The sequence below is a fragment of the Diadema antillarum genome, unplaced genomic scaffold (genome assembly GCF_040938485.1).
Source record: "Diadema antillarum isolate AM-2024a unplaced genomic scaffold, OU_Dant_1.0 scf00000035, whole genome shotgun sequence".
Classification (NCBI taxonomy): Eukaryota; Metazoa; Echinodermata; class Echinoidea; order Diadematoida; family Diadematidae; genus Diadema; species Diadema antillarum.
Window position 1 is genome coordinate 1000992 of NW_027270924.1, and position 19414 is coordinate 1020405.

At 39.6% G+C, this 19414-nt stretch overlaps 1 protein-coding gene across 1 annotated transcript in view; it reads left to right on the forward strand.

Moving 5' to 3' along the window:
• The window catches only part of LOC139744472 (uncharacterized), a 119656-nt gene extending 106142 nt beyond the window's left edge, over positions 1–13514 (forward strand). Inside the window, exons 50-60 of the mRNA XM_071654908.1 lie at positions 1196–1267; positions 2216–2269; positions 3089–3160; positions 4269–4286; positions 5045–5065; positions 5320–5809; positions 6307–6419; positions 7402–7431; positions 10193–10261; positions 11501–11716; positions 12974–13514. Of these exons, the coding sequence (XP_071511009.1) occupies positions 1196–1267; positions 2216–2269; positions 3089–3160; positions 4269–4286; positions 5045–5065; positions 5320–5809; positions 6307–6419; positions 7402–7431; positions 10193–10261; positions 11501–11716; positions 12974–13117 (1299 nt within the window). The 3' untranslated portion in view covers positions 13118–13514. The remainder of the gene's footprint in view (positions 1–1195; positions 1268–2215; positions 2270–3088; positions 3161–4268; positions 4287–5044; positions 5066–5319; positions 5810–6306; positions 6420–7401; positions 7432–10192; positions 10262–11500; positions 11717–12973) is intronic.
• Positions 13515–19414: the final 5900 nt, after the last annotated feature.

The following is a 19414-nucleotide window of genomic DNA, read 5'->3' on the forward strand; positions in this document are numbered from 1 at the left end:
TCACTATTTCCCTCATATTTGATGCAATGCTCGCAGAATTTTTCTTGAAACTTTTTTCACTTTTTCGTCCATATCTTGAAAGTCACTCAAGATATCATGACATTTAGTACATTTTATGCATGTTCTACCTGACAGTGATTCTCTTGGGAATTTTAGGGTCATAGGGTCAGAGGTCAAGGGTCGAAGGCCAGGCTAAAATTCAAGAAATTTTCTATTTGATACTGAAATCACACTTTTTCTTCATACCTTGAAAATAACTCAATCCATTTAAAACTAAAGTCAAAATCGTCAAATCCCCAAATACATACATGTACCTGCACTCTTAGACAATATATTAAACCTAATTCAAGGGAAGTGAACATTCAACACATTTGTGATAAACCTTTCATTTCAATATTTCGCCAGGTATGTGAAATTGTCATCACACATATTGTCAAGAGATTGTACTATAGACGCATTAGGAAAAATCAAGCATCATGGCGGAGGCATAACATTTCTAGTTTTTTTTTTTCAGTCTTCCTTTCTCGAAGTCTGAGGTCCTTGATAAACCGTATGGCTGTTTAGCTGTCACTGTTCACTCTTTACAGTTATATGTAAATGACTGTACTGTGTTAGGTGAATGTAAAACTTGTCGGTGTCACACAATTGATTCTCCGCAGTTGACAATTAGAAAGAGTAATGTCATGTGGTTCTTGTGTAAATGTGCCAATATGAATAGAATCCAGTAGGTCTACACAAGTGTGAAGCTGTTAAAATCTAACGTAAGGAACTGAAGTGATGTTCCGTTTATCAGTTGAATTGAATGCCTGGCAAGTTGTAAGAGCTCAGTGAGTCAGTGCCCATAGATGTGATTCGCTGTGCCCGTTCTGTCGTGTGAATGCGTCAAACCTCTGGGTTTGACGTCTCTGAATATCTTTATATGTTCGTCGCCGATCTAATCTACGTGAGGAAGCGCTTCATGCTTCATGCTTTTAATAGCTTGTATTTGCCATTCTTGGGTTGAATGGACCTCAAGGCTACAGGATGTGTACAGGGCACTTAAGGTGTCAAATTCTGAGCAGCGATGTAATAATGTTGTACATTACCGTTTCTTGGCGAAATCATCTGGAAGTTTTTGAACCTTGGCCTCCCATCTTCTTTCTCCACCCACCTGATATAGGGAGACCGTGGTTTACTCGGCCGAACTGGTGAGGAGGGTCCACCGGGAGAGAAGGGAGACAAGGGTGACAGGGGAGAGAGTGGTCCACGAGGCCCCAAGGGAGACCCGGTAAGTCTCTCTCACTCCTCTCTTCGGCTTTGAAATATCAGTGAATATTTATAGCGTACTTTATATACTCGCAAACGTTACAACTTGAACAAACTTACCCGTTCAGGTATTAATTATTGTACTAATATGTTCTGTCATGATCGGTTGTATTTGTTATGTCAAAGGCAAAGAGAATTTTGTGAATTATTTTGCGCTTTATAAATGTGAATTATTATTATCATTATTATTATTATTATTATTATTATTATTATTATTATTATTATTATTATTATTATTATTATCATTATTATACAGAATTATTGCACATCATGAGGAGAAGGCGGAACGTTGAAAGCGTGAAATGTTAACTGTTTACTCGTAACATAAGACAAGTGGAGATGAATGTTGCTTACATCAAGTACTAATAAATCATGAAACCGCAACAGGCGAATCTAAACACCCTTCTAATACTGCAGGTTAATGAATGAAGTTATTTTCGTGTCACAAACCATCAAAAGAGAAAATCATGCGAACGTAATATGTCATGAAAATTATTACAAACATAACGTACCAATATAGTAAGTGACATTACAAGAACTTCTCTAAGACAAGTCAAATAATAGTTGATCATGAGGAGTCATGCATAGCTACCAAAAGTATTCAATGATGGTCTATAATTTTATGTATCGCCTTCCGAGAGATTATTTCCACGACTTTACAGGCCTGGGAGAAGTGTCAAGTTGTCTGACAAGAATACACAAAAGGCATGACAGGTTTAAAAGAAATATAATGGCATGTCACATGCCATTATATTTTTATTGTCCTCAACTCTAAGCAAGACACGTTCATTCGTAAAAAAAGAAGAAGAAGAAGAAAAAACCAACCCGATTTATCCAATCATCATGTCCTATGTTCTATTATCAATTAGTTGAAGTGAGTACGCTTATGCGTTGTTTTTCCCCTCTACAGGGATCAGAGGGCCCCCGTGGTATAATAGGACCAGAAGGACCGCCCGGACTTCCGGTAAAGTACCATGGCAACAGCTGATAAGCCAATGTTATATGTCTTGTTGCTGTGGTAATTGCTGCCATTGTAACGGACTTTATTATAATGTATGATTTTGTAAATGGATTTTCTTGCTGTGTGGTCCTAGGTAAATCGAGGGTGCCATTGGGAGAATAAAAATGAAAAGAGGACGAAGAAAAACAACCAGACTGCAATTCGTCTGTTACTGGCCTCCTCCCATCATGCCATCAAATTATGAAAGACCTGGATCCATGAAAAAGCAGTCGAGCATTTAATGTCGTTTTTGTGCCTAGTCAGTTGAGATCCATCATAACAGCCTTGATGCCAACGAGTACCTATGTAGACTGTGTATCTGCTCTTTTCTTTGAAATAAACGCGACGAACATTTCTAGTTGCTGAGGATCGAAAGCATGGGAACCTGTTTCGATGTTTTTTTATAATATACCCCCCCCCCCCCCCCCCCCGGCGTTTGCAATCAGTTGATCAATGTCAGAATTTATATCGCTGGCTCCAGGTCAGTTGGCAGAAAGACACGGAAAAGTCTAAACCGATATTTTTTGCTCCTTTAACAAAAAAATCTATATGCCTCCGCCGCCCCGATGGGTGATGGAGACATTACTTTGGTATTACTTTATAGCTTTATAAGTCAGCCATCAATCAGAGTATTCATAGGCATAAGTTCATAAATTTGCTTGCCAGCACTTATCCAAACCCCTTCCTGCCCCTCCTGGGACGCCGGTTAGTATGTCTTGTATTAAGTGTCATGTGTTCTGTCGTTTACCGGGCCTCTGAACATCCCAATTTGTTGTGTGACAGGGTCGGGACGGTCTGTCTGGGTCTAAGGGTGCTCCAGGAGAAGTTGGTCCAAAGGGAGAAAGAGGACCGCCGGTGAGTATCGAACCTCTGTCCTTGTTCCTTTCAGTTCCTGCCTGTGTAACAGCTGGCAAGCAGTTTCGCAAGTGGGAAAGGGTATACGAAAAACAACGGTTATGATGATATTTCAAGAATCCTGAAATATGGGGCATAAATTTTCTTCACTTTGTTTCCCTCTGTACAGAGACAGACAAAGTGGAAAAAAAAACCAACTCATACCCCATTATCTTCACCCCACTGCTTGATAATCTCTTGCTATCTAATCCTGACATAGTCGTCCACACAGTTGCGTAACTCTGGATGTGAAGGCAGCCACTGTCTGCTCTGTGCATGCAACAGTGCACCACGTAATATTCATTATTGTGTCTTAGTAGACCCTGAGCGTTCGCTGTAACACCTCTTCTTCTGTTGGGTTATGCTGTCATGTGTCCAATATGAGCAAATTGCTGTTGAAAGCATACTGGAATTGAGGTTCCAATAATACAGTCAAACCTGCCTTAGCGGCCACTGAAAAATCTCCCCGCGGAGAGAAAAGCCCTGTTAAAGACCCTGTGTATAGCGGCCACCTGTCTAACACGGCCAGCGGCCACAAATTTTGTTTCCCGCGGTAGATTTTAACCTGTCTATTGCGGCCAAGGACCCATGGACCGTAGCCAAGCCGATAATTCAGCGTGTTTTCTGCTTTGTACTGAGCCATCCCAGTCAGTCATGGACAACCTTCAGTGATCGCCACCGCTGCATTCATCACTCATTCAGTCATAATAATGCACTAGTGTAAAGCTTTCTTCACGACTGTGCGCATGCTACTGTGCACAAACTTGATACACCGGCATTGTTCAATGCATGAAAACACGCGTGCGCATATACATGTACATGTAAGTACTCATAGATGTATACAACGATGATACATGTACAATTCATGTACGCAGTGCACACAAAAGTCGGATAACCTGCCTATAATGGCCACCTGTCTATAACGGCCACTCTTTTCGTCTCTCTTGGGTGGCCGCTATAGACAGGTTTGACTGTATTATGCTTTGAATTAAGTTTCAGGGCATCTAACACGCTCTGATATCTCTCTCTTTTTCTCTCTCTCCCTCCCTCTCTTCTTGACATTCTACAGGGACTTGCCGGTGCACCTGTAAGTTTGTCCATCATTTATTTCACTCACTTTCAATTTATTTTTTAAAACGATTTTGTAGCCATACAGTGTTTTTCTATATTTGGGAGATTTGTATTTGTATTTTTGTTTTCGTTGTTGCTGTTGTTGTTGTTGTTGTTGGTGGTGGTGGTGGTGATGTTGTTGTTGTTTTTTTTTTTTTATGGTGATGGTGGTGGTAATGTTTGGTCATTCAGCTGTGGAAACTATACGTGGTGGTTGTGATGTGAGTGGTTCTCCAATTGTGTGCATGTTGTTCGGTTTGCAGCCAACAGCTGTGTTAAGTCGTTCGTGTCTTCGAATGTTACGTACATTCTAGTGTATTACGGTATACAAGCCATGGTGAAATGATGAATGCCCGCGAAATTATACTTAGGAAGTAAGATGCATTCTACACATGTAGGTTATGCAGTCTCAAGTTTAAAGGCATAGTAAGGTACAGCATAAAAATGAAATAGTGTGTTCATTGGGAGTACGAAGTTCGTTTACTAAATGTACAGGGACAAAAAGACATTAAAAATAAAATGAATGGAACACTACGTAGCAGCATATTAGAAGCTGGAACTTAACATTTTGGAGTACCATCGCTTTGATTCCCAAGGCCTCTATTAATGACACTTTACATTCAAAGTGGTGTGTGATTTTCTGTAAAGCAATATCAAAGGCGCAATTTTAGGCTTGAAAGAAGCCAACACGTACTTTATTTATTTGTTTTTCTTTCAATTTGTTTGCATACACAGGGTCCCCCGGCCACGGCTGAGGTAAGGAGACGCATTTTGTTCTCAGCCACGTTTCTGTTTCTACTCATGAATGTTATCATCAGTGAAATCGCAGTGTTGGTTGTTGTGGCAAACCAAACACCAGTGTGTCACTATGAGTGACAGTTATTGTCGGTGTTCTTGATAGAATATTGTCTTTTCCATCATCTTTGACAGAGATTTCATAAAATCCATATGCAAGTATAATTCTCTTCTCAGTGATACACCTGTGTTATTATTTTCTGTGTATCTGGTAGTACCTGCAAGCCATGTTAGATCGCGGCATGCTCACACTCAGACCGGATATCTACCCCGACTTCACCGGTGGTTTCGGCGGTGGCGGCGGCGGTGGCGGCGGATACCCCGATTCCGGCGCCGGCGCTGACACGGCCACAGGAATAACATCTGGCTACTCGGAGCAGAGCAGTAGCAGCCCGTTCGGCGGCACCAAGCGGAGAAAGCGTTCGCTGGGGTCCATCGTCCCGCCGGAGGACAACAACCTCTACTCAGACCTGGAAGAGATTCTGGCGGGTAATGGGCTGCCCAGCATCCAGGATATCCCTATGCCTTACGTGCCGGGCTTCGAGAACCTGCCCCAGCCGTACGTGATGGCCATGGAAGAGCTGTTCCGGTCGCTGGACAAGCTGCAAACCGACGTGGAAGGCATCAAGAAGCCCAACGGCACGAAAGCGAACCCGGCTCGCACGTGCAAAGACCTACACATGTGCCACCCGAATACTGAGGATGGTCAGTAAACCGCGACAGGGTTACTCCCCAGGGAGAGAGCACCGACGGCAGCCTGTTGGTGTGATGGTTCGGTTAAACCGCGGGTTGGGGTTACACCATGGGGTTGGGGTTTGTACACTGTAAATGTTCAGTAGCCATCAGAAATGTTCCCGAAATTTCCCGCGTCAGTCAGAAATTTTAAAGGGTTAGGTTGACCCTGAATGGGGTTTGAAAATCATTGATGATTGCAATAAATACTCGAAAGGACTCTTTTAACGATTTTAGGGAGGCACCCATCTTTTTTACGCTGGCTCCTTGATGCATTGTTGTAATTGACTCTTTGCCTCATTAAGATTGAAACGGGTAATTAGATAGACTAGATATGATAAAATGCTGTCTTTATGCCGAGGTTAACGCAGGGTGACGTAAGCACGGGTAAAAGCCCCCCCCCCCCCCCCATTAACGTTACATTATTAGTTTGACAATCGGTTCTCCGTTCAACCTTCTCTCTCCTACAGGTTATTACTGGATCGACCCCAACGAGGGGTGTCCCGATGACGCCTTCTACGCCTACTGCAATATGACAGCCGGCGGAGAGACATGCATTTCAGCCGATAACACCACTAGAGAGGTGAGTTACTGCCCCCCTCTCCTCTCCATTCCAGACCTAGTTGGTCCAGCCACGCCCCCTGAAAAAGCATAATAAGACTCGATGGAGCGAAAGTGAAATGTAACTAGAAATGTAAAAAAAAAGTAATCCATAGCCAAAGCAGCTTCATTAGATTATAATTAGTTTTTAGTATGATTTTATTCTCTTTTTTTATTTTTGCTTGTAGAAATGCTTGCCCCGCTTTCCTCCATTACGCTTCACCCTTCACGTAACGATTCGAGTAAACTGTACTATTCCATGACCACGTAGTTTGCCAAAAAAAAAAATATGCAACTCCACTTCTTCACTTGATCCTAGTAAAGTACGAGATGTAAATTCGTGTCTTCAGTCATATCCATGGTTGTCCGTAGTTGTCTTTTATCTATATATGGTAATCACGCGAAAAACAAAAGTGCTGTGTGCATGTAGATAAATCTTTGGAGCGTAGGGTTGGCCATCAGTCGAGGACGAAACTTACGTGGTTGTAGTTTCACTATGACATGACATTGGTTATGTGAAAAAAAAACCCACTTCAATATGTCTGTGCGCACAAGATGTGTGAATCCCAAGTTCGTCCATAATTGTTAACGTATGTGTCGACAATCATCTCGATAGTCATTCTAAAGGTTTTTTCGCTTGAATAAGGCTTTGCACTTTGAATATCTTGATAGTTTTGTGCACACGGCCCGAGTGTAATTTTTTGTTTGTTTTGTTTTGCTTTTTTTTCAATCTTAGTCTGATTATTGATGACTCCCCGGCATCCATCTTTTGCAGTATTGAGGCACACTAATGTACTCAATTTTTTTTGACCTCACCTAACCATAATACCTTGAGTATAATGCTGGTTCCCTTGCATACTATTACGTACCCCTGTTGTCAAACTTTTTTTGTTTGTGTTAAAGACCTCGTCTTACCATATCTGCATTTTTCTGCTTTCCCCCTGCTTTGTCTTGTTTGTCCACAGCACCTCTACAATTACACGGAAGAAAATTCGGTATTTGTACTTCCAAACCTTGTTATCAATGTTTTGTGTTGTTGTTGGTTGTTTTTATTCATTTCTTTTATTTTTTTCATGGCATTGTAAAAACATAATGTCATTTTCAAAATTGTATGCCGTAACTCTTACAACCGTTGTCCCGTGCTCTCTAAGAGTTCTTCGAAGTTACGTGATACCAAACTGTATTGACAGAACACGCGTCAAGTGTGGCAGCAGCATTTGAGTTCGTTTTGTTGCAACAAAAAAAAAGGAGAAAAGAATGTGTTTTAAGGCCTATATTCTTTTTACAACTGCCATATTCACCGACTGACGGAAATATGTCTGACTTTATTCTAAATGTTGTTTTTTTTTCTTTTCCTATTTAGAGTTTCTGTTTTATGTGGATGTGCACACGTATGAAACCATTGCAGTTCTATTTCATAGGAACATTCAATGTTTCCCAATCTCATAGCCTTCACTTTATAACCTTTTTTGCATGAACTCAAACTTGGAATTCTTCTAAGAAAATGATTCACCATGTAATCATTTATCACCTGTGATTTACCTTCGAGCAAGTGTTTTGTTTTGTTTTGTTTTTGTGTGGGCTTTTTTTTTGTGTGTCCCTTTCTTAAGAGATGTACTGACGAAGTGTGTTGATGGCTGTTGGAAGTTCTTTGTGCAATACTTATGTTTCCACAGTTGTTTCTTGTTCAGGTGTGTTCTGCAAGATCCGCGACAGTGCAGACAATTGTAAAGGGTAAATAAAGTATGAGAAATGCAAAGAGGGTATGACCCTAATTAAATTTTCCTGACAACTCCTGTACATTGTATTGAGGAATGACGTTCAAAGAAAAAAATACCTTAAAATTTAGTTTGAAATGTCTATGGCAGAATCAAGTGGAGCAAATCTATCATATTTACAGGCAAATTATTCGGTGAGTTAAAAGCACAGTAATGATGAAGGTATGAATTTTGACAAACCGTGAACATTTGAAAATGGCTAGCTACTTGGTAATGGCGTGCGGAGAGCATCATTATTTGTCACGTTCTTTGAGAGTCGTGCGGATTCAGGCTCCATAGCGAATACGCACATTGAGACGTTATCAATACTGTGAATTAATAGCCGACAAGATGTTGACAATGCACTCGTGACGGCAACCCTTTCGCGAATCTTGCAGAACATTCCCTTGATATATCACACCACTATTATGAACACACCGTCTTGTAACATGTTCAGTCCGTGGTCATGTTCTCGTTCGTTGTGGTCTTGTTTTAGTCATGATGTCAGAGTTACCATTTTTGTTAAGTTTAGCTGTTATGCTCGGAGATCGACTTTGTTATAAATTAGACATGCCGTGTTTCGGTCCTCTTAAATACGCAAGAACAAAGATGTATAAAAAATGATATATATTTTTATATGTTTAATTTATTGTATATGATATAATTTTATTTGGTAATGATATGCATTTTTAGCTGTGCTATTTGCCGGCAGTGTATGGCATGCAATCAATTGTAGGGAGGCTTATCCTGGTATATTGCTATTTTGAAATGTCGAACTTTTCCCAAAATTATATATGGTGTAATGGAACTTTGCATTTCATAACTAAGTGGTATGACCCATCGATAAAGTCGGGCTTCGATTCTTTAGTCAAGTTAGTCTTTTTTTCGCCAATACGTGAATCGTTATTTCATCGTAATTCTTCAAAAGAAAAAAAGAGTGTTAACCTACACCAGGAAATTCAAATGGGAAAAAAAAAATTACGTTGGTTTCCCAGAAAGTCACACCGTCATATTGGACCAGTAAACATGCATAGACCATAAAAGAAAAAAAGAAAAGATATCTGATTTGATAAAACTAAAGGCCAGTGCATTTTGTTCTTCCTTGACGTCACAATTGATGTGAACATTATTCTAAGAAATGGCACCGAAATATCTGTATTGTCAGAGAGAGTAAAGTCTTAATGAACTTGTGCAATGAAATGCACTGGGTGGTTTTTTCGAAGCCAACATAAAAATCGGAGCACATCGGAAGTTTTTAAATAATAGCACATCCATGCTCTCGGTACTGTCGCCGATTTTGACGAATCTCTTTCGACCTCCTTATTGTGACGTCACCAGTTTTTAAGATGAAGACTAAACTGTGCCCCGGCGACCTTATTCAGGTCTCGATAACCCACCGTTCTGTTTTGTCTCTCGTGTGTTCTTTTGAAACGCCGAGTCATTCCATTTATGCATTAATACACGTATGCCATTTTCATTCTTGTTATCATTACCGTTTTATTCAGAATCGGCATGCGGCAAGGACATTGGTAACTCATGACGAAGTTTCCTCCTTCTGCATGTTTTTAAATGTTTCACATGCTGAAACGGTGGTAGTCCTCATCAGTAGTCCTCACCACATGGGGGCGCCCTCGACCAGACGCTGTACATAGTCTAAAACGAAAATTGCCCCATACGTAGGGAAAAAAAGAAGAACAAAAACACAACTTTATACTGTGTTTGTTCGTCATGTGTTTGGAGTGTACCCTTAGACATCTACATTTACCTCGGCATCATTCTGCTGTCAACGTTTATCAATGCAATCCCGGACCAAAAAAAATAAATAAATACAAACAAACAAAACAAACAACCCCCAATTAGAAATAACAACAACAACAGTATGAGGACTACTGCCTGTGTAGTTGCTTTATTGCAATTCTGTGTCTCTTCCCGTACTTCCCTTCTTTTTTCTTTCATTTTCTTTTTTTTTTTCTTTTTAATCTTTGCTGGTATATTTCAGACGGAGACCAAGGGATATCGCAAGGTGCCACCGGGTAGTTGGTTCGTAGACACCTTACAAGGCCGAGAGGTGCGCTCATTATGTATATGGTGTCTATCTGAAGACGATTATTATGGAACCGCCTGTGAAGTTGTTAGATGGCGTAGTGTTGTGTTGGCCAATTTAGTCTGAGATTTGTCGCTGACGAGTCATTGAGACAGTTCGATTTGAAAGGAGGCAAATGAGTAGTCCGCATCGTTGTTCGCTTTCCCCCAAGTGGCTTTTCATTCTTACTTAGGATGTAATTTTTGTGGGAAATGCGTGTACAATAATGATTAAATAAAGGGATTTTGAGATGATAACGAACCCTGCGAGATCTATTGTTTTCCTGTTTTAAAGTGTTCTGATTAAGTTAACTATCGCTCTTTTAATAGGAAGTAGGAGCTACAGGAATTCATGTCATTTGCCTCATTGAAAATATATTTTGTTTCGATGGTATGCGAGACTACCGGTACACTAATGCAGGAATTTGTGAGTCCAAATAAAGCACCAGAGGAACAAAGTCAGTTATGAATTGAATCTTTTCGTTGCTTTTGTGGTTAGAAGCAACTTAAAACCGCCCTCCCTGACATACACAATGAAAAGACAGGCCAATGGCCTTTTGTCATTCCCACACATCTGCTGCAGATCTTACTGTTTTTACTGTGTTTATACTTCACTGTAACTGTCCTTGTACTGCTTATGCTTTGTTTTGTGTATATTACTGTGTTCTGTTCTGTACATATTATACATATGAACAGTTTGTTTGCAAAAACCGATAAGTCCATTTTTGAGGATTTTGAAGTACGATCCCTTTCATAAAGTACAAAATAATACCTTTTAAATGATATATTGGTCACTACATATAATGTACATTTTTTAAGTTATGGTCAAAAGAAGCAAATATTTTCTTATTATTCTCTTCATTTTTCTTGACCTTTAATCGCAAATATCTCCATTTGGCAAATATGGACTTATCGGTTTTTGCGAACAAACCCTTCATATGTCTATCATTCTGGGTTTTTTTTTTGAAAGATGTGAAATAAATTGAATTGAATTGAATTGAATTGAATTGAATTGAATTGAATTGAATTGAATTGAATTGAAAGAATACACAGTGCAATCAATACTCCTGTCATGGTAGGTTAGCTGAAAGTATATGTGGGCCTAAATCTTAGCTGGTCTGCTTTTTCTCTCTCTTTCCTCGAAATGAATATTTCTGACAGATTTTCTCTGTTCCATTTCCCTTCCCTCGTTCTTTGCGAAATATTAATCTTGTGCCCTCCGTAGATCGGCTACCAAGGAGGCGTTGTGCAGTTGACGTTCCTACGTCTTCTGAGCTCGAAAGCCTCGCAGACCTTCACGTACGAGTGCCGAAACAGCGTGGCGTGGTACGATGAGGAGGAGGGTAACTACGCCAAGGCCCTGCGACTGCTGGCCGCTAACGACGAGGAGTTCACACAAGGCGGCCTTTATGAACCCACGGTCATCAAGGACGAGTGCAAGGTCGGTCCCGAACTTGACCTCTTGTCCATTGCTGTCTGGACAACTTACAGTTATGGCTATCCCTCTTAGAAAAATGTCTCTGTATACAGATTTGCAGTAGATAGCTAGATAAAAGCAATACCACTTCCCGCAGGGTCTTCTTAAAATAAAACGAAATAAAAGGAAACGAAAAACAAAGCCACCACCCTTCTTGCTTCAAAACAGGAGGAAAATACTTACCAATCTTTATAAGCAGAAGAATGTAAACTCTTTAACCCTAACTTACCTGGGCTATTTAATAGGAAGCTTGAATTCGGGGGGGGGGGGGGGGCATTATGCCCCCCCCCCCCCCTTCAGATCTCAGCCGTTGATCGCGCGATCGCCGCAAAGTTTTGCATGAACATAAAGCCGGATGTAATCTACAAGACTGTTCAGTTAAATTTTCAAAAAAATTGCATTTTCTATTTTAAACTAATTATGCAAATATATGCAAAAAAACCTAATTTTCGTCTGTAATTGGCTTATAAAAGCTTATGGAATGCTGATTTTTGGTGTGAATATTCCTAGTGACATTCCGAACATTTGTGCATAAAAAAAATTCAGTATCAAAATTAATCTGTTATGTTTTTTATTGTTTTATCAATTTTTTTGTTTTGTTTTTTCGAACTTTTGTTTTTGTTGTTTTTTCAGCAGAATTTGTCATACACATTTTTTAAAAGCATAATTATACTAAAATAAATTGACTTAAGCCATTAAAATTAAAAATATGAATCTTTATATGAATTAATTGAAAAAACACAATTTGTATTGACTTTGTACAAAAAATCACGTTTTTGAGCAATTTTGGGGTTGACGAAAATTTTCTGAAGGGGTATGGCTTCGGAACGGTATGCCGGGGCGCGACAAATTTGGTCTCAAAAGTTGCGCGAGACTTGAAAGTAAAAAGTCAGCGAGCAGCCAGAAAATTTTGCGCGCCTGTGGAATTTGTCAAAGGGGGGGGGGGGGGGATGTCGGAAAACACACACACAGTACACATTAATTCGACAGCAGCAATCTTCTTTGGTTAAAAAAAAAGAGTACATTGAGCATACAAATTCAAATTTCAGAAAAGAACACGTTTTTAAAAACACGCACAATTTCATTTTCTTTTCTGAAGAAGACATACTGAATATTGTTTCACAAATAGTATTTTGACAGCTCTGCTACAGAGTTGTAAGACTGCTTCCTTTCACATTTTCCTTCTGTTTTTTCCTCGTCCTCTTGTGTCTCGTTCTCCAGACTAAGCCTTCCCTGGGCGAGACCACGCTCGAAGTTGCGACGTCGAGGCTGCATCAGCTGCCCATCGCAGACTTCGCCGCCTTGGACTACGGCAAGCGAACCCAGAAATTCGGCTACACCGTCGGGCCAGTGTGCTTCAACTAAGCCAGCAATGTGTGCCTTAATATTATTATTATTATTACTAGTGAGAGGGAGAGGATCACGAGACGGGACAGTTCAAACTTTTTGTGTAAAAGAACCAACGAAGTGGTAAAGGAGGAGGAGGAGGAGGAGACGGATGAATAAAGCAGAGTTGTACCAAAAAATCAAACAAAAAAAAAGAAGGTGAAGAAGGAGGGGACAATAGTGAAACTTGACAAGGGAAAGGGAGGAAAAAAATCAGGCCTTGGGGGAAAAAAATGGTTTCGCGATGGGAGAACAAGAGCAGGAAAAAAATAAAAACGTAAACAAAGAAAGACGTTTCTGCAAACATTCGACCCCTGGGTAAACCAGCAGCTGCGCCTGGCATCTCCAGGATAATTACGATTTGGCAAACCCTTTCGCCCCACGTGATGGGGGAAGTGTGTAATTTGTTTTGTATTATTTTATATAGATGTCTCTCTGTTACCTTCTCTGTGACTGTCTCCGACGTCTAGCTGTGTGGATCCAGCCTTTCTAATCGAGATCCATGTATTTGATGGTGCTATTTCTTATTTCTTCTTTTATCAAACAGATACAACTTCATTTTGCATCTGTGTTTTTTTACTTTATTTCAGAAGTGTCTTTTAACTATGAAAAAAAAAATGTGAATAAAAAAAAAGTTTTGATATTTTTTAATAACACACAGAGTTGTCTTTTGTCTTTTTTTACAGAACAAATCTATGAAGGAAAAAGAACTTCAGTAGGACTGTGGTAGTAATTTTGAAGAGTTCCTTTTAACCTTAGATGTGTTAGAAGTAGACAACATATTTAGAAAGGCATTATCTTTCCTCGTAGTTCTCTATGTTGTAGATGACTTTTCTCTGTGCTTATTTGTAGATGACACAATTCTTTCGCGTTGTACATTATTATCGCTGCCAATTACTGTGTCTTGAATTTTTTCATAGATTTTATTCTTTTTTTTTCATTTTCTTGTAGTAGTTCTTTTGAGTAGATACAGAGAAGAGGTGTTCACTACACACAGACATAGAGTGATTTTTAAAATTTGTAAGATGATTATTTTTTCGAATAATATTGGGGAGAATAGATAATGATCGTGTTTTGTACAGTCATAGTAGACACGTGTTTTCTGGGTGAATGTCGGTTGTTTGATGTAGGTTTTCTAGGTCATTTATATTTTTTCTTAAAGGTAATAAAATATCAAATATTCAGTATTTGATGTATAGCGTCTTTTTGTTTATATATCAGCCTTCATTTGAAAGACTAAGTCGTGTTTCTGCTGTAAATCATTCCGTGTCTAAAGCTTCGATACCGCCGCTGCTGCTATACTGTGTGTTAACGCGTTTGCTCGAGACTGGGGCGAAATCAAACCAAATCGTCGATGATATTCAAAAAGGTTGATGATACATTTTCATGGACATAGGTATAATTTTCTCGACACATGCCATCAAGCGCTTATCAGTATTTCACGTATACCACAACCGTTCCAAGCTGCAGTACTACCTAGGCAATCGGATTTTTCTTTTTTAAACTTGAGTGTAGTGAAACAGTGTCTTGCCAATATTATTCAAAGGCTCTACCTCCGACGTTCAATGACATAGAAAGAGAGAGAGAAAAAAAGCTTTGTAGATTAGAACCAACATTGTGTGACCGGTAGCAATCCTTGTGAATGGAACTTTGTGAGTTTCCCTCGGAGAAATGTCCCCTGTAATCCCCATTAATTAATTGTGTTATAACTTTTTACGTTGTTATTTTTTTAAAGACTTTCATACATGATAACCATTCTTCTGTGTGATATTTTCTTCTCTCCTGACTTTTTTCTTTCTTTGGGGAATTGCATTTCGAGTCCGAATTTGTGTACCTCAGTCTTCACGTAATTATCATATGTTAAGGGAAGGAGAACGAGAACGGGATCTGAAGTTTGGATGTTTTTTGTCAATAGGATGAGGTGGAAATTTTGTTCCTGATGTAAATTGAAAGGCTATCTGGATGTTCTCGTCAAAGCTTGGAAATGCAAAGGAAAAAAGGGATAATTTTGTGAAAACTTTATTTTTTATTTTGTGACCAATAAAAGCCTTGGAAATTTTCTGCCCCCCTGGATTAAGAAAAAAAAAAAGTGTACCGTGTAAACTGTGTGCTTCATTTATTTGTCTTTGTCTTTATTATAAAGTTTATATCATGAGAACACTCAGTGTATTGTCAATGCGCAGAGCAATCAGACGTATGAATACATGTAGTGTTTGTTTGTTTTTTTTTTGTTTGTTTGTTTGTTTGTACGTGCAGGACAGGGCCGGCGGAGCGTTTTAAAAAGGGGGGGGGGGCACTTCCGGGTTTCATGAGCTAACAAGCAAAAAAAAAAAAAAAAAAAGAGGTCCTCAGCGCATCTCTCCCCTTCCACTTCCGGGTTTCTTCAGCTAACAAGCAAAAAAATAAAAATAAAAAAGAGGTCCTCAGCTCATCCCTCCCCTTCCACTTCCGGGTTTCTTCAGCTGACAAGCAAAAAAAAAAAAAATGAATAAATAAAAAAATAATAAAAAAGAGGTCCTCAGCTCATCCCTCTCCTTCCACTTCCGGGTTTCTTCAGCTGACAAGCAAAAAAAAAAGAAAAAGAAAAAAAAAGAAAAAGAAAAAAGGGGTCTTCAGCGGAAAAACATAACCTTACACTCACACTTCAAGATCTCGATTTCTTTTTAGTGCCACTTACGTACTTCCAGGTTTTAAAAAAAGTGTTGGGAGGGGGGGGGGGGGCACTGAGCCCCCTTGGCCCTTCCCTTCCCCTCCCCCCCCCCCCCCCGTTTCTGCCGGCCATGCAGAAGATTAGGCAAAGGGGGATTTTTATGTGATTTGTGTCTGTGTGTGTGTCTGTATGTGTGTATGTGCTGCATCAATGAAAATGCGTAGTCTGATCATACGTCTACAGGACCAATTTTAATCCTGTGCATACCTGATAACTCTTATAACCAAAAGGATTACTTCCCCGAGCTTCCTCGAAGAAAATGAGGTTGTATACATTTTTGCACAGTTTTATATCAATGTAGTCTGGTTTCCAGACCCTTTGCCATCTGGACCCTTTTACAAAATGCACCCTCCGCCCGCCTTTGCTGAAGCAGGAGAAATCCACCTAAAACCTGCTCCAGTTTTCGACGTCGAGGGCGTCAATATCCTGTATAGCAAAATACAGTGTACGTGTAGTACAAGCAGATCAGAGGGTCTGGAAACCAGACTAATATCGACGTTGAATTATACAGTGATCATAAAAATACATTGCATGAGGAAGGACATCGTCACTTCCTCTTCTGGTCTCTGATAAGGCCAGCTTATTTCATGTGTTTAATACATTGGTACACCTATGTAAATTTATCAAGAAGTGTTATAATTCCTCATTTGTCTAATTAATCGTGCAATGATATGCATTTTTAAAGAAAGAATTCTCATTCAGGGTCCCCCCCCCCCCCCCCCCATATGCAGGAAATGCCCTCAAACTTGGCATGCTTTATCTTGTCATGTATTCTTGACGAAAGCTTAGTCAAAGGTACTGAAGTTTCATATTTTTAATTCTAATCAATTATATAAATATGCTAATTTTTCTCCAAATTCTGAATTTTCATGCTTTGGAGGTCTTTATAAATCTTTGTTTTTCATTTACTTTTACCCGTAATGGTTTATCATGGTGAAATGGGATGTTGTCTGAGGAAAAATGGTAAAAAAGACACATTCTTTTGATAGCACTTCTTGCTGTAAAACCCAAACATACTGTAGTACACACAAACACCATTAGAACTGTCATTTCTTGTGACGTTGGTCTTGAATATGTGCTACTGTATATCTTTGCAACTGTTCCCATAATTTCAGCAAATTGGGGGTCTTTATAATGAGCTAGAATGCACACACACAGACATTCATATTTCAGCATGGCAACTTTTTGTGTAAAAAACAACAACAACACAACTACTTTAGCAGGATCTGTCGAGTGTATACAGGTCCAGTAGATAAAAAAGCTGGTTACTACAGGTCCGAACAGAAAGATATCCATAAATGTGAGTTGCTGGCATATTGATGATGGAGATGTCATTTGTATGTGAACTATCCTAAATTTCTGGATGGCAAATGTCAATGGGAAACATAAAAGGCAAAACACATAGCACACTCACTCAGCTCACATGCCAGACATAGGACCAGGGTACATGTATGTAATGTATATATATTTTCTCAACATTATATATGTATACAGTATACTGTACATACATATTTCCACAAAGAGCAGGCTTTGCATTTAATAAGTTTTACTGACATGATGTCGCACATACTCCCAATAAGCATACTCATCACAATAAGTTACATAATATAGTCGTATTTCTCTATCAAAAAACAAAAACTTCAACCTAACAACGCACAACATATCATGCATGTATGTGACTAGGCCGCATGGTGGCCATTCACACAGAAAATATTAGCGTGACTATTATGGTACACATAACCCTTTTTTTCACCTCACAGGAACAATTAATAATGATATTTCCGATAGTAACAATGATATTGTTGCATTTCTCCAGGTTATAGCTCCTTCAGTGCTGACAATGCTGGTCCAGAGGGCCCTGACATTGTTATTACCCTCAACTTTGCCAGTTTTCCATTCCATTACATATGGGCCAAGAGGAAAATTGTGGGCAAAACTTCTTGTGCAAGGGCCGAGGTGAATACGCTGGGCAGGATTCCAACTTGAAAAGTAGTCGACCCTTATCCCCTGTACAATTGTACCATGATGCTCGCACTCTTTTGACATGAAGAAAACATCACCGGTTCATGCAGAAATACGGTCGGTGACAATTTGCACACAAAACTAAACTACAACTGTTCTCTTATGAAATGGGGCCCAGGTGTAGAGGATCGTGGATAAGAGCGCACGTTTTTTGAATCACACGAATGTGGTTTAGGTTTGTGGGTTCGAGCCCCACGGAGCTCGACACGTTTGCCCTTCAGCAAGGCTCTTTATCCACATTGCTGCTATCCACCCAGGAGTATAAATGGGTACCCGGTAGGATGAGAATGTTTATGTTGGTTGATCAGCATGTGCGTGCCTGTAAAATGGCGACTGGCTGGAATGCTCCCCAGGGAGTGGAGAGTGAACACGGTCAGTGCTGAGGGGAAATAATGTATCCAGAGACTGGGGTAATAATACACGTACCATTTTGTAGTATGTATGCGCTTTGAACATTCTTACAGAGTGGATTTTGTGCGATATAAATGCTAATTACTTGTATTATCATTATTACATGTATTACCACAGTAGAATTTTTCTGCATAATATGTGAGCTCTCCATGAAATGCATGACATCACTGGAGACAGAAAATATGGAGTACATGTATTACAGTCTCTGAAATAAAAAAAGGAATGTAAACATTAAATCTTTTAAATGAGGAAACTGTTTTTTTCTTCAAAGATCAAGGTTGCAAAATGTTAGCAAACATCATGACTAAGTGCAACCTGTCCTGACTTGCCGCTGAATTTGTCCACAGGAAATACCTCTGTTAAAAGCAACAGAACACATATGACGCCACGGTGAATATTGCAGGTGTGATAAACTCTTTCCCTTCATCCTATCCCGATTCTATGAAAGCAGTACCCCTTCACACTTCTTCCTTCCTTCTCTATCTTCTCTTGATACTATAAGATTTACATTTTTGCCCGGCTGCAAGCATATCAAGCTTTGCTTCAAGCTGTTGTAGCCCATCATGTCTGCTTGATGTATCAAGTCAGCTAATCCTGCATTGACATTGTTCATGAAAGAGTTGCACGCCCTGTGCCTATGTACATGGTACATGTAAATTGTATTTGGCTCATGTACGAATAAAGATGCTATAGAATCCAGGAAATCAAATCAAATCAAATCAAAAATTAAAAAATCAAATCAAATGATGAGGACTGGGTTTGCTGCCTGGCAAGTTTTTCCAGTACTCATTGGCACCATTTTCACCAATTTTTACACTTACATTTCACTGACAGAGATGAGGTGTCGGATTTCCCACAATTCCTTGCTCAGTTCAAGGTTGGAATACAAAGGGTAGATTATTATTCCAGTCCCCTTTCATTGCATCGCTGTTAGATAGGCAGCTGTCAATTCACATGGACTAAGCACATAAGAAAAGATGCATGGTCACTGTTCACACAACATGTATTAATTTCATAACACAAACTATGTGTATTGACACGGTCGAGAATTGGCCGACCCCAGGGTACACTCAAGGACGAAAGAGCTGGCAACTATGGTATGACTTGTGCTCAGACTGATACGCCTGGACCAA